The sequence below is a fragment of the Haemorhous mexicanus genome, chromosome 4, assembly GCF_027477595.1.
Source record: "Haemorhous mexicanus isolate bHaeMex1 chromosome 4, bHaeMex1.pri, whole genome shotgun sequence".
Classification (NCBI taxonomy): Eukaryota; Metazoa; Chordata; class Aves; order Passeriformes; family Fringillidae; genus Haemorhous; species Haemorhous mexicanus.
In genome coordinates this window covers 44,220,955-44,235,901 of record NC_082344.1, presented here as the reverse complement: position 1 = coordinate 44,235,901, position 14,947 = coordinate 44,220,955, and the positions used below count along the sequence as shown (strand labels likewise).

Genomic DNA, 14,947 nt, shown 5'->3' with positions numbered 1-14,947 from the left:
TACTCCTAATGGGTTAGTGACAAATAAATTCATGTCAACGCTACGTCAGACACAGAAAGATACTAAATGGAGAATTTTTTTGTATATGAGAAGAGCAGAAAACTCATGCTTGAAGCACAGTCCTTAGGCTATTAAAAGTATTGATAATATTCAAAAAGATAAAGGATGTAAAAGGTGACAAATGTTTAGCCTTTCACTTTACAAAGCAACTTTGAGATAAACGGTTTTCACAATCATCAATGCACACTATTTTTTTTTGTTTGGTGATTCAAACACAAAATCCTTAGCATTCCTCCTATGAAAGATTGCAACAAGCATCTGCCAGCCAAATTTCTGAAAGTCCTTTTTACTTTCAGCAAGCAGCACGTTTAAAGCACTGAAACATGATCCTCCATCTTACAGCTACTGAGAACTGAATTCAAATGGAAACCAAAAGGCAATGGGAAGAAAAATCAGAATTAAAAAAAAAAATTTGTCAAATGATCCCTTTTTTTTTTTTTTTTTTTTTTGCTACAGGAACTTTTCAACGCTATAGAATAAAATGTATATTGCAGTTGCATCAGAATGATCAGGTTTTTGTATTAACCTCCACTAGCAACTTCCATTTAATCCAACAGCAATTCCTCAGAAACACAGAATCAGGCTGGAGCAATCATTGGAACTATAGAATAAACTAGGTCTTAAAAAAAAAAAAAAAAAGATTTTATTAAAACCTCACAATCTTCAACTCATTCTACGTTTCTGCAAGAACTTTTGTATTCACAAATCCATCAAGGATTGGTGAGCATTAGAGCTCATAAGAAAGGCCTGTAAAACTGTAAATTCACACTGTTGCTACCAAGTGATGAACACATGGAAACATGTGTAAGATCTTGAGTCCTCCCTTTCTAAAAATGGCTTTTAAAAAAGATTTTGCATTGCAGTACAGAGCTAAAAATACTAGACCTTTCCCAAAAATAAAATAATGAAAAGTCAAAATAAAAGACCTTAATGTGATGATGTGACACATGTGCATCTGCTCCTGATGTTATACAAGTTATTTGCTGTCCACTCACGTAACATTTGTTCTTCTGCAAGTCAGCATAAAAAGCACCTGGGTGAAGTCCTCAGATTTGTAATTTATAATGAAAATAAACCCCCTATGTAACTGTTTCCTTGTCCTCTTATCTTCCATATTACAGATTAATTTCTACCATAAATTTCTTACAGCCTACTCTCTGCACAAGAGCAGTACATCCTTGTTCCTGACTGCGACTTCAGGATTCTTCCATTAAACTGTGACAGAATTTAAATTCAAGCTCCTTATCTTGCAATTAGGAAATGTCTGTTCTGTAATCAAGCAGTCAAAGGAAATGATGTGTGTGCAAGCACTGGCAAGAGGGAAGGATGCATTTTTGACTCTTATGTTTACCCATCGCACCAGGTACACGTTAGTTCGCTTCAAGTGAGCTGACATTTGGGTGCAGGGTGCTTCCTTCAGTAAAACTGCTTTTATGTTTCACTGTATTTCAGAAGGAATTTATCTTCACAGATTTTCTTAAACTGCCTGATTTTTTGTAATATGATTTTTGATGGGGAAGGAGGAGTGGAGAAAATGTCTCCACATCAGATGATATCCGCACTACGATACACAGTTGGCAGGTTGTCCCATCTGGCATGCATTCGAGTATAAGATGGATAATTTGTCACTCTGAATCCTTTGATTCGTGAAAAGGCCAAAATCATCTCGGGAAAGATATTTTGCAGCTAATGATACAGGAGGTGTGGGGGAGACTGTTCTTTGAAGGCTACAAAGGCCACAATCTGAGGAGAAATAATTGGGTCTTGGCTCTTCTATTAATTAACATAGTAAGAGATTGAAAACTACAAAAATCTCTTAGGAGCTAAACATGACTTAAAACAATCAGATACGAGAAGTAATTGCCCACCACTTTGCCCAATTTGATTTTGGAGGGGTGAGGGTGAGATTGGGGAACTGTAATTTGCTCTTGGCAAACACACTGAATGCTTAATTAAACTGAACAAATGTACATTCTTGTACATTAAGGGAACAATGTTGACAGAATTTTGGCTTAAAAACCAATGAAAGAGGATAAAAAGATGAATTCATGAAATTGAAATCAAATATCAAAAAGAGATAAAAAATAAACTGGCTAGCACTCAAGACATAATTTTCAAGCTTTTAAGGCAACTACATTTGCCCCAAGCAAGTGGAACAGATAAATCTGCTGATCTGTAGTTCTTAAAAAATATTTGCCTTCCTGCAATATCTGACTTTGCACCATAAGAGATTTACATGCTTTTGTAGCTACCAAGGAAGGCTGCAAGCACTGCTACACACTGGCTGAAACAAAACTGTCTCTGGCCTGAGAAAAAAAAAGTCAGCATGTATTTTTATAACATGAACTTATTCTGTATTTACAGAAAGCTTGTCAAGTACCTCTATTCAGCATCGCGGGCATTGTGAATTTATGGGTATCAAACATTTTTGCTTACAAAATATTTACATGAGTATGTACATGCCCAGAAGACATTGGCAGTTTTCACCAAGAACTGGGAATCTTATTTTGTAATTTTGCAGGATATAAAATGGTCCAACACGTGGGAAGGGAAAGCGGCTGTTTTGCAAATGATTTATTGTGGAAGGTCTAGACAATTTCAGAGTGAGGTCTGGGCTACAGGACAAATCATTTTCTGATACATTTAAACAGGCAATGCATTTCAACATGCAGGCTGCCAACGTAACAGGCGTAGCCATAGCTTAGTAAGGAAATCTCTGTCATAAACTACAAGCTCACATATACCTGATTTGAAATGCACACAAGTACTGCCAGAAGAGCTCCAGGAGGTTATCTCAGTCCACCTTCTCCTAATGGAATGTAGATTTGTTCTCAGCAGCATGAGTTATATTTTTATTTGTTTTAATATCATGTTACAAAGTGACAGAGCTTCTGTCACTTCCTTGGGACAGACTTTGATATCTTAATGTAGCTCACTGTTAAACAGTTTTTCCTAACCATGTGCCTAATCTTTCCTTTCCTTATTTTCATCCTGGTACTTTTAATTGTATCCCCACACTGCATGCAACATGTTCCATTCTATCTTTGGTTATTAGCTTCTTGTTGCCAGCAAAGACAATTAATTATTGCTTAGGCCACGTATTGAGCCAAAGTTTCATCTCTTACCTATTCCCATATAGTAATACCTCTAACCTCATAATTGTTTTCATGCAAGTATCTGAACAGTAAAAAAAAGACCAATAAGATAATTTGACAGAAACTTTGAAATAGCAGGATGTCTGAATTCCAAACTTATATTCCATTGATACTATGTCTAGGAATCCCTCTTTGCTGATACATTTATATACCCACCTCAAACAGTAGTCGTGAGTCAGGCCATGCCGCAACTCTCTACGTCCACTTCTCCTTAGATTTTTCCTGAATACACTACTGCACTTCAGACCAGCTTATATTTTTCAGCTCTAATTTCACTTTGTTAGTTTCTGGCTATACAATTAATGATCTTTCCTTGCCCTCTTCTATTAACATTCTGTCTCCAGCTGGCACTCAGAACACTTGCTTTTTAGTATCATTGGGAATTTTTTAGGGCCATTTTTACTACGTCATCCATATAACTAACAAGGATGTTAAATAAAACCAAGATTATAGGATATCCCCAGGATGTTCTTCAATACAACTCCTCCTAGTTTGAACTATTAATCCTAATTTATCATCACAGAGTATTTCAAACCAAACAGATCTGAGTTAATTTTTCAAATAACATGTCTTAGGGCCAGTGTCAGATCTGAGGGCAAATTGTGTGTACTGATACAACAAGGACAAAATTTAATTTATCATGAATTATAAGATAAGAGATAAAAATCTCATTAAACAATGTGTAAGACAACAATGAAAATAAGGCATGTGGATACCATCAGAGATTCCAGATGACTGACAGCTCTGAGAATGATGAAAAGGAAAAGTAGTATATATATATGTATATATATATATACTCCACTGAAAAATATATATACTCCACTGAAAAAAACCTAAAGAGCTTAAAAGCATTTAATCTCATGACCTCAGTTTTGTTTCCTTGTGTCCTAGAACCCCTTGTGTCACAACCCCTTTCCTCTCCTTTTGTTCCCTAATAATCTGAACTACTAAAATGCAGTTCATTAGAGCATGGTGCTGATAACACCAACCTCGTGGGTTCAATCCCTGTGTGGGCCATCCACTTAAAAGCTGGGCTTGATGATCCTTGTGGGTCTCTTCCTACTAAGCATATTCCAGGAAATGAAAAGAACTCCTTCTGTGAAATTATATGGTAGGTGACAGCCTGGCTGCCAAGTTCTAGCTCACCAGCACATGCAGCTTCCCTTGAACAGTAACTGTGGCAAAGCAGAGATGGAGTAAGGACTGGGAAGTGTTTAGGCTCTAAAGCAGGACTACCAGAAAGCACACAAGGTAATTCCACATTGGCTAAAACTTAATCTGCCATGGGTCTTTTCAATATTCACAGGTTATTTCCAACCTTCTGAGAAGGTATGAAGGGAAAAATCCCATTTTCCTCTTCCTACCCTGACAGGAGCTGCAAGGAAAGAAAAGATGCCTTAAAAGTCACTAGCATCTTCCACTAACTTATAGCACAATTCCCTGTGAGCACTTCCAATCACACTTCCATTCAAATTTTGCTCTTGGTGGAAAGAAAAAGGTGGAAGTGAGGCAGATTGTTTAGTTATGCTGCTTATACATGAATTGTGGTATCTATGCAGAAAACATGAGAGATGGAGGGAAAATCTGAAGAGTAAAAAAAACCCCTAACAAACACCTAATAAAATTCACACCTATGATCTGTACATGTGTTATAGCTGGTCTTTACTAGTGCCAGCCTTGAGCATTGGGCACCTATTCCCTCAGGTACCCGTACAAAAGGAAAAGGCTCTGACCTTGGCTTCTTGACATTGTGGGATAATGAAAACAATAATTTCTGTATGGCAGATACTTTTGTATAAGCTCTTCCATCAGGTTCTAATGAATCATCATGAACTAAATTCCTCAATTTATAGGAGAATTATGCCACAGCACACTTGGTGTCTGTAGAGAGAGATGTTCTACAATGAGACCTGCGAATGCAGAGAGTTCAAATACCTTTTCATTCAACTAGCTTTATCACATTACTTTTTCTCTTTCACAAGTTTAAATTCAGAGTGGTGCTCTAGATTTCCAAATTTGTAGCAAGGCTTAGCCATTTTGAACTGAAAAGCCCATCAATCTGCAATTCCCATGTGGCTGGAATAAAATCTTGTTTATTGTGCATTACCTGGCAGATCCTGGATCAAGGACAACTGAAAACCAGTTTATATTATACTGAATTTTTTTCAGATCTTCCCACTACACAAACTATTATCACAAATTGTTATTAAGAAACATGAGAACCTTGATGTTCAAATGCACTATACAATTGCTGCTGTGAAACACATCCTTCTCTATTTTGCATTTCTGGTTCTCCCACAATATTTCCAATTTAGGGGTAAAATTTCTCAAATCTGAGTTTCTAATTCAAGACTCTTCAATTTCATTGTCAGTAGTAAGCATTAAATATTAACTAACTTGTCTTCATACTCTCTGCTTAAACTAAGAATTTAGCACTTTATTTTTTATTATATTAAATTCTGTGTTAAAAGATAATTCTGTTCAGCTACTAATTTCAACAAATTCCCCTCCAAATTCTGACTAATCTGTAACTTTTCATGGAAAAATATGAAGAAACTTATCAAGATGCCTAAATACAGATACTACATGATTTCTATTTTTTATAAGCAGACTTAGTGACATAAGGAAACCCTCCAACTCAATCACATTCAAGAATCCTTTCCTCCCAGCTCCCAGTTCACTCAACTCTCCCTCTCACTTTAACAACTGTTTCATTTCCCTGCATATGTATTCAGATGCCCCTGTTCATTATAAAGCATTTTGCCACTCCTTCTAAAAAGAATACATGTGATAAATAAATTGTTCTGATAGCAGTAGGCAAACAGACTGACTGCTGGAACAGTTCATATACTGAGCTGCACCCAGAAGAAGAGGAACAAGTAGAATTAATCAGAGATGCTATGAAAAAGAAGAGTTGTAACTGATGGCCCTAAAATTTATCTCCTTCTCAATTTCATGACTTACTAATACACTGCTCTTAGAGAAATTAAATGATTCCTATTAAACTGTCCACAACAGTCCTCACTTGATCTGAAATTTTAAAGCTACTAGTAATACCTCCACGTAGACCTTAGCTTCTTGTGGTAACCATCTGATAAATCAATTTACTAATTCTTTTTGCTCTTTTAGCTAATTCCAGAAAAGGAAGCTAATTCCCATAGGTTAACAAAACAAAAAGCTTATCAAACCCAGCATCACAGATTAATATCATTCTACACACATATTCAGATACTCTAAATTTTGAGTGAGCCAATTAAATTAAATACATTGATCAAATGAACTCATTCTAAAGGAAAACAATCAGATGTTTGAACAGACTAAGAAGATGTTAATTCAACTTGCTATTCAAATAAAGTCAATATTACTGAAAGCAGTTTCAATAATATAATTGTTTTCAGTCAGCACCTTTTTTATCCCTAAATGCTTCAGCAGCGATTCCCCACCCTCTGCCAACATAAACACTGGACAAAGTCATCTGGAATGTGGCACTGGACTTACTTTAAACCCATTAAGATTAGACAGCACTGAAAGCTTACATGAAGATGCAAAAGGAAAGACAAGTGGTGAAAAAAACCCCTTCTTTCTGTGAAAGCACTACACATGCTGCATTACTTACCATTTTAGTGAAAGAAAATGCAGTAATCAAATAAGAGCATACTAAAGGCCACAATTAAATGATATTGACTTGATAGGATAGAACTGGAGAGATCCACATACTACAGTGCAATGCTACACAACCATGCATATCATCAAGTAGAAGAAAATTGTAGCTTACTTATTAAATTCTGCTTTTCCCTGTTTTACAATGAACATACTTTTCCCCCACCAAGAGGCCATCAGCATATGTTATGAGAAACCAACCATAAGCAAATCAGGCAGACAATCCAAGCAATATTCATTTATGCACTGAGTGAAAGGAATCTTTCTTCCAGTAACACAAACCTTCATTCTGCGGCTGACTGTGGAAATGGAAGTCCACTACCTGAACACTTATGATCTCCTCACCCAGCAGGAAAGCAACAAGCCTGACTTAAATGATGGCAGTCACTATACATACAGTATATGTGGTTAGCAAGCTGAAGCACTTCTGAAAACAAGTCTAATCTTGTGGAGAGAAAGATCATTTGACAGAAGGAACTGCAAACACTTCTACCACACATATACACTGAAGGGGTGAATATCAGACATCTGAAGGAAGAGGATACAGGGGGAGAACAGTGGGAAGAGAGAAGGAAAAGGAAAAAGAACACATACTTGCAGAGTATGCTGGGTTTTCCTCCTGCTTTGTAAAAGTCTTACAAAGAACAACTGTCTCAACAAATACCACGGTGCTACTCCAGTCCTACTTGCAATCAAAACCCCTCTGACATTGTTCTGCTAAAAGGCCAAGACTTGACCTGACACAAGATCAGATGAAATTAATTTAGCTTGTCTGGGATGGAACAGGTTAAGGAACATTCCTAAAGTTTGGTAAACTCACTGGCAAGCAACTGTTTAAAATTTCAGAAGCAGCAAAAGGACTAAAATCTAGAGGAATGATGAACACTTACTAGCTTCCTAAGAGATGCAAGCAGATCCTCCCAACTATTCAAAATTTTTAGCAATTTTGTCTTGCTTTTGCATTTTTAATTTATAAAAGAAGGGTTGGGGGATATAGCAATCTAAATATATTGCCTGATTGAACTAAATCAGACTACCTTTTGGATAATGCATATATTTTCTAACAGATATATTCATACTCCTAGAGATAAAAGAAAGCCTCCCAAAAAACTCACTTCCTTATCAAACCAGGACAATAGCATACCCTGATTATGATTACATGACCATTTTTTGAGTTTTTCACAGATTAAGTACTGAGCAAGGTAAACATGCAAAGATAAAGTTATCATCAATTTTAAAGACCTTAATCCAAATGTGTCAGATTCACATTACACAAGCGCTCTTAGCAGACTGGCCTTTTAGACACAACACCAAAACTCCACTCAAAGCTAAGAAGAGAAGCTCAAATTTAGTATGATGCTTGGCAAAATAATTCTGTCCAATCAGCTGATGTGCAATCTGCAGAAAAATATTTCTCCATACCCCCTCTAGTGGTTCATCTGTAGGTGAGATTTTAACAATCAAAACACAAGAATGGTTCTTAGAATATGAAGTGGCTTGTTCTAAGCTTTGCCGATCTACCTGAGAAGGGCTGTGAATTAAAAAAATTATTCTTCCAGTCTGCCTACTCCTACACCAAGGAAATCTGTTCAGTCATGCAACAGAAATTGAAACCTGTGGCTAATGTATTGTTTTCATATCAAAAGGAAAAAAAAGAAAAAAGAGAAAAAAAAAAGAAAAAAAAAGAAAAAAAGAAAAAATAAGGAAAAAAAAGAAGCAAAAGAAAAGAAAAAAAGAAAAACAAAGAAGAAAAAAGAAGACAAAGAAAAAAAGAAGACAAAATGAAAAAGAAGGAAAAGAAAAAAAGTGGTTTCTTTGGGCAGAATGTTTAAGCAGGCATTGGTGTTTAAAGTATGTCACTCCTTTTGCTTACTGATACTGGTTGGAAGGAGGAGAAATGTGGAAACCTACATCACAGAAGCCACCACTGCCTCCTGTCATCTCAGAGCTCTCTTTAGAGCTTTTTCCCACAGTCTTGAGTGCCATATCCACTAAAAATATCCTGCTCTCCCTTCCTTTAGGAAATGAAAGGAACAGCTGGAACCTGCTGAACTTGATGAGGCAGTAAAAGAAAACTCTTACATTATTCTGAAGCTAAGTATCACGACAGTTTAACCAACTTCAGTCTACCCTTTAAAAAGTACAACTAAAGGTTAGTCACTTGCTAAGAACTACATTACATAATAAATCATTAATAGCTACTGCTTCACATAAGCATTGCCTGTTAAACAACTTACATGAGCTTTTCTATATTAGCAGTTATCTTCTACTCTTGCTTATCTTACAGTAAAATAGAAACAATTTGTGGCATTTAAGGAAAAATCAGTTTAAAATACAGTCATTTTGATATATTTAACTTTTTTTAGACAATTTCTTAAGAAGATGGAAAATAAAAGGGTATTTAAACTATGGACAAAGTGTCCTCTTCTTACCATGACCTGGGACAGATACTGGATTATCACTGGTCTGTACTAGATATGAGCCGGCAGTATAGTCCTCATCTGTATCAGAGTCCTGAACTGGCTGGCTGGCATTATTACTTAATAACCACCTCTGGTTGTCATGGAGATTGGGTGATGGAGGAGGGGAGTGTAAATGTTCAGTAACTGATGGACTAGATGAGGAGGATGGCATGGGAGGACCTATAAAAAAATAAAAAGCATTTAAAACATGGGTCAAGATACCATATGAAAAACAAATAATTAATTTCTTGTATCAGCAAAAGGTGAATACTCTACTTCAAACAAGAAAAAAAGATGGACAAAGAAAATATGACAATTGCCTGAAAAAAAACTGGTTTAAGTGTTTTAGAAACCAAAATGCCATGACTTGATATTTCAATGAACAGTGTTTATCATACAGGATTGCTTTTTCAGTGGGACACTCCTGTCTAAAATCTACTAGTGAAATAAAGTCATACAAATAAGCAGGCACAGAGACAGAGGAACAGAACCAGTTTTCAAGCTCACACATACAGGGAAACTCCCAGCTGTATATATCTACCACAGGAGTTACTCTGACAGAACTTTTAGTTTTCAGCAGTGTTTCTCAGACACATATGCTATTTAAAACCTATCAAAATGTTTCACCTGTCAAACCTGTGTCCATCTGCACAAGTTGTCTTAAAACGTGCATACACAATGACTACATCCCATTCCTGCACCTTGAAAGCATCTTAAAGCCATCATGGAGGAAGACAGATTTAAATAAAACCTTAGGATATCATAACAATGCATTTAGTCCTTCAATGAAACAATAATTAGACCAGAATGTAAGAGAGAAAGAATTACCTAATCCACCCTGTGAATATATAGGTTCTTTATAGTCTTTAGTGAGCACAGATCTTACTCAGAGTAAGATTGCTGGACTACTTTTGAAATAAGTGTTGATGCCTGTAGGTGGGGAATGTGCCAGAATATGAAGAAGCTTTATTACATAATTTATGTTAAAACCAAAATTAGATTAATCTGCATGGTTATAATTCATAACTATAAATCTAAATTTAAATTAGAGGAAAAGGGGCTTTTTTCATCATATAATGATTTGGTTTTATGGCACTTAGTAGCATAGTTATGCTGCAGAGGTGCTGTGCTTCTCAATGTTAATAAATCATACTGCCACCAGAAGCTTGAATTACCTTCCCTCCACCTCCCTTGTACACTGCTAGAATCATGCTAATTTTTTTTTTTTCTTCCATATTCAGTTTATACCATCATATAGTATCTTAAATATCTGTAAAACATGTTGCTAAGTCCTTACCAATTGGCTTCCCTGGGAAGAATCCTATGATAGCCACACCACAAACTATTTACTTAATACTTCCACATTATCATTTACCCCTTCTTGTGGTGAACAGCACATATTATTATAATTTAAGATGGAGGCTTGGTCCTGGAAGGAAAGTGAGCACTTACTATTAGTCAAGCAACTCCTGTGTAAAACCCAAGGTTTACAATCAGGGAATTAAAAAGTATGGGGGAATGACATTTTACAGGGCTCAACTTGTGAATTTACAAGTAGGGAATGGGCATATTTTGTAGTTCGAGATAAAATGCCAACAGGTTTTCTTGCTACACCTAGATTTTTCACATTGCTTGCTTCAGTAACCTGAATTTGTGGTTATTTCTTGATGGAATATTTAATGCATTATTTATGATATACTTAAACTGATTTAGGTAGCCGTTATATTTCATTTTTTGAATTGTTCCAATAAAAAAAAAGTAGGGCTTTTTGTAATATTTATTTTTTATCTTGGAATAAACCTCCTTTACTTGCTTTGGACCTCTCTTAGAGGAGAGCTACAGTAATATGTTCCAGATGTGTATGTACTTACTGTCTGAAGCAAGTCAACATTTCAGTAGTATCCTTGGACTTTATAAATACACTTCTCAATATGCTTCCTTTCTCCTTCTCAATTTACATTCATTACCTTTCAGGCATAACAGAGCCCTGATTGCACAAATCATAATCATACATGCTGCCTGAAAATGTGTTGTGTCCAAGGCTCCTTAATTGTTTTGTAAACGCCCTCATTTATTCCAATCTATTAATTGTTTCAGTGCTACATGGCTAGCTGACACAGCCCTGATGAGCAGCCATTCACAACTTGCACCACTTGGGTGCCCTGGTTTACCGAATTTCTCAGTTCAGAACACGCCGTGTGTCAGGTGTGGGGTGGAAGTGCAAGGGTATTGGCAAAGCTCCCACCACTACACTCAGCAGGGACAGAACTCTACTACTGCAAAAATCAGTTGATGGGATTGTAAGACCACCAGGAAATTGTGCAACTTTTTATAAATAAACCTAATTCTAGCAGGCCGGTCTTACAATCATTGAATCATTTCGGTTGGAAAAGAATTTCAAGATCATTGAGTCCAACCTTAAACTCAGCATTCCCAAGTCCACCATGTCCCTAAAAGTCACCTCTACATGTCTGTAAAACACCTCCAGGAATAGAGACTCAACCACTTTCCTGGGCAGCCAGTTCCAAGTTGTGATCACCCTTTAAGTGAAGAAATTTTTCCTAATATTCAAACTAAACTTTCCTGACACACTGCTAGCTCATGCTCAGCCGACAGTCAACCAGCATCTCCAGGTCTTTTTCTCTCAGACAGCTTTCTAGCCACTCTTCTCCAAGCCTGAAGCATTGCATGGAGTTGTGAACCAAGCGCGGGACCCAGAACCTGGCCTTGTTGAACCTCCTACAACTGGTCTCAGCCCACTGATCCAGCCTGTCCAGATCCCTCTGTGGAACCTTCTACCCCCCAGCAGACCAACATTCCCGCCCAACTTGGAGTCATCTGTGAGCTGAATGAGGGCACACATGATCTCCTCCAGATCATTGATAAAACATGTAAACAGGACTAGCCCAGTCCTGAGCCCTGAGGAACTCCACTGACTAGCTACCAGCTGGTTGCAATTCCATTCACCACCACCCCTCTGGGCCTGCCCATCCAGTCAGTCTTTAACCCAGCAAAGAGGACACACGGGCACACCACGGGAAGCCAGGTTCTCCAGGAGAATGTTGTGGGAGAAAGTGGCAAGAACTTTAAGTCTTGCTAGACAACATCCACAGCCTTTCCCTCATCCACTAAGGGGGTCAGTTTGTCACAGAAGGATACCAGGTTGGTCAGGAAGAACCTGCCTTTTGTAAACCCCTGCTGGCTGGGCCTGATCTCCTGTTTGTCCTGTACATGTTGCATGATGGCACTCAAGATGATCAGCTCTATGACCTTGCCTGGCACTGAGGTCAGGCTGACAGGTCTGGAGTTCCCTGGCCCTCCCTGTAGGTGTCAAATTCTCCAAGTTCCAGCCACCTGGGACATCCACACTTGACTAAGGCTGCTGGTAAATGACTGGAAGTAGCTAGCTGAGCTCTTCTGCCAGCTCCCTTAGTACCTCTGGGTTGAGCCCCATAGACTTGTGGGTGTCTAAGCTGCAAAGCAGGTCACTGACTACTTCTTCTTGGATTACAGGGGTTTGTTCTGCTCCCTGTTCCTGTCTTCCAGCTCAAGGGGCTGGGGATCTTGAGGCCAACTGGTCTTACTATTAAAGACTGAGGCAAAGAAGGCATTAAGTTACCTCAGATTCTTCCTCATCCTTCATCACTGTATTTTCCCCCTCCACCCAATAAAGGATGGCTACTCTCCCTAGCCCTCCTTTTGTTGCTTTCTTATCACAAAGTTACATGGCCTGCAGAGAAAAGGGAGCCAGCTATAATATGAGCCAATTTTTCACAAGAACCCTAGGCCAACCAGCTGGGACACCTATTTCTGTACAACTTCATGCAGAACTGGCAGATTTTTACAGTGAGCTCCTCTTTGATTCCAAGCTAAAAGAGAGATAGCTTTCTATACTGCCATTTATAGAATAAGCTACACATTAAGGAAAAAAATACTGAACACACTTTCTAGAGGAATCGTAAATGATGTGCATATTTCTTTCCAATTCTTTTTTTACATGGAATGAAAGGCATTTAAAAATATTTGGTAATATCCCCTCTTGAAGTCTTAACAAACTAATTTATAAATCCTAAAAATAATTAAGTATAACAAAAGCAAATTAGATTGATTATAACACTTTTTCCATACAGCTTAGAAGCATACAACACTAAGAATATTTCATTCTAAGAAAACCCACAAAAATACTACTTCTGATTTTCTCCCCATTCTGCTTCTTTCTGCACCTAGCAAAACATTTGGTTGTTCTGCTTTGACTTTCTTGCCTGTATTTTAAAAAAAGCAAAAATTCTTGTTTTTAATATGTGAACTTGATTCAACAGTAAGATTTTTTTCACAGGCAAATATACTGGACTTAAGAGTACTTAAACCTCATTATTTAGGTCAGTTATGAGGAAAAACACACTTTATTTTGTTGGCATTTTCATAATTGAAAACATATGACTTCAAATGATCTTTCTGTACTTCAAAAAAATTATCTTATGTGAAAATGCAAAATACAGCCAAACTCCAGCAAGAACAGATTCAATACAGCAATATGTGAAGAGATGAATACATTTGCTAAGGATATGAGTCCCCAAAGAAAGCAAAAAACAAAGAAAATAGGTTGTAAGAAGAACATTAAAAAAGAAATACACCTGAGCTAATAATGGATACATTAAATACATATGTACAAAGTAATTATGTTAAAAAAAAAAACCTGCAGTGTTCTCTGCCACAATCAGCACTGATTTAAACATGGCACAAATTACAAGCTGGAAGCAGAACTGATGTTACATATTGAAAAGCTCAAAGGGACAAGTATGGTAAGTGCAACCCATAAAAAGACAGCAAATAAATAATGGAGAAGACTGCAACAATGAACTGGTAATAACGTACAGGAATTTCTATTTTAAGCATATTAAGGCTTAACTAAGTCTAAAGCTGAGCCTCTGTCAATTGGAGCCACCCAAAACCACGGGTATCAGAGCAAGGACAGAAAGTGGGGCTGCTGCAGAGGAAGGACTGGGGGCAGGACAGAGCTGCGCCTTCAAGCCCAGAGCCTCAGGCACTTCTACCTGGCCACAACCCCCAGTTTACAGCTAGGTACAAGTTGCCTTCCCTTAACAAAAAAGCAAAAACAAAACCAAAAAACCACACTAAACCAAAACCAAAAGAAACCCCCCCCCCCACACACACAAAAAAGAAGCTATTCACAGCATTTAAGCTTATTTACATGGTATTACAAAGAGGTCACCAGTTGCTAGAGAAACACTTTGCTTCAACAACACCAATGAGTGCCTGGATGAACTGCATCTCCACTAGATGTATTTTAGAGAAAGCAGAGCTAGACACTTTTAGAAAATGGCATTTAGGAGAAAAGTAGGATGGGAGAGAAGCAGTGGTAATGACCTCCTCCTGTTGCAGGGTGCACAGGCTGAAATAGATGACCCAGAGTCTCTGAGGAGCCTTAAAACACGTGCACTTATGAAATCTTCCCACTAGATTCAAACTGTTAAAGCAGAGAGACTTTGCTGGCAATAACACCAAAAAAGAAAAACACCTTGTTTACTTTCTATTCTTATTATAAATCAGATTTTTCTGACTATAATTCATGAGGCAACGAAAACTTTC

General features: G+C 37.4%; 1 protein-coding gene across 3 annotated transcripts in view; it reads right to left on the bottom strand.

Annotated features, from left to right (window-relative positions):
• The window catches only part of TENM3 (teneurin transmembrane protein 3), a 349,238-nt gene that overhangs the window by 162,029 nt on the left and 172,262 nt on the right, over positions 1–14,947 (bottom strand). For all 3 annotated transcript variants that reach the window (XM_059844573.1, XM_059844574.1, XM_059844575.1), the window contains exon 4: positions 9,308–9,517. In XM_059844573.1, coding sequence (XP_059700556.1) covers positions 9,308–9,517 — 210 coding nt within the window. The remainder of the gene's footprint in view (positions 1–9,307; positions 9,518–14,947) is intronic.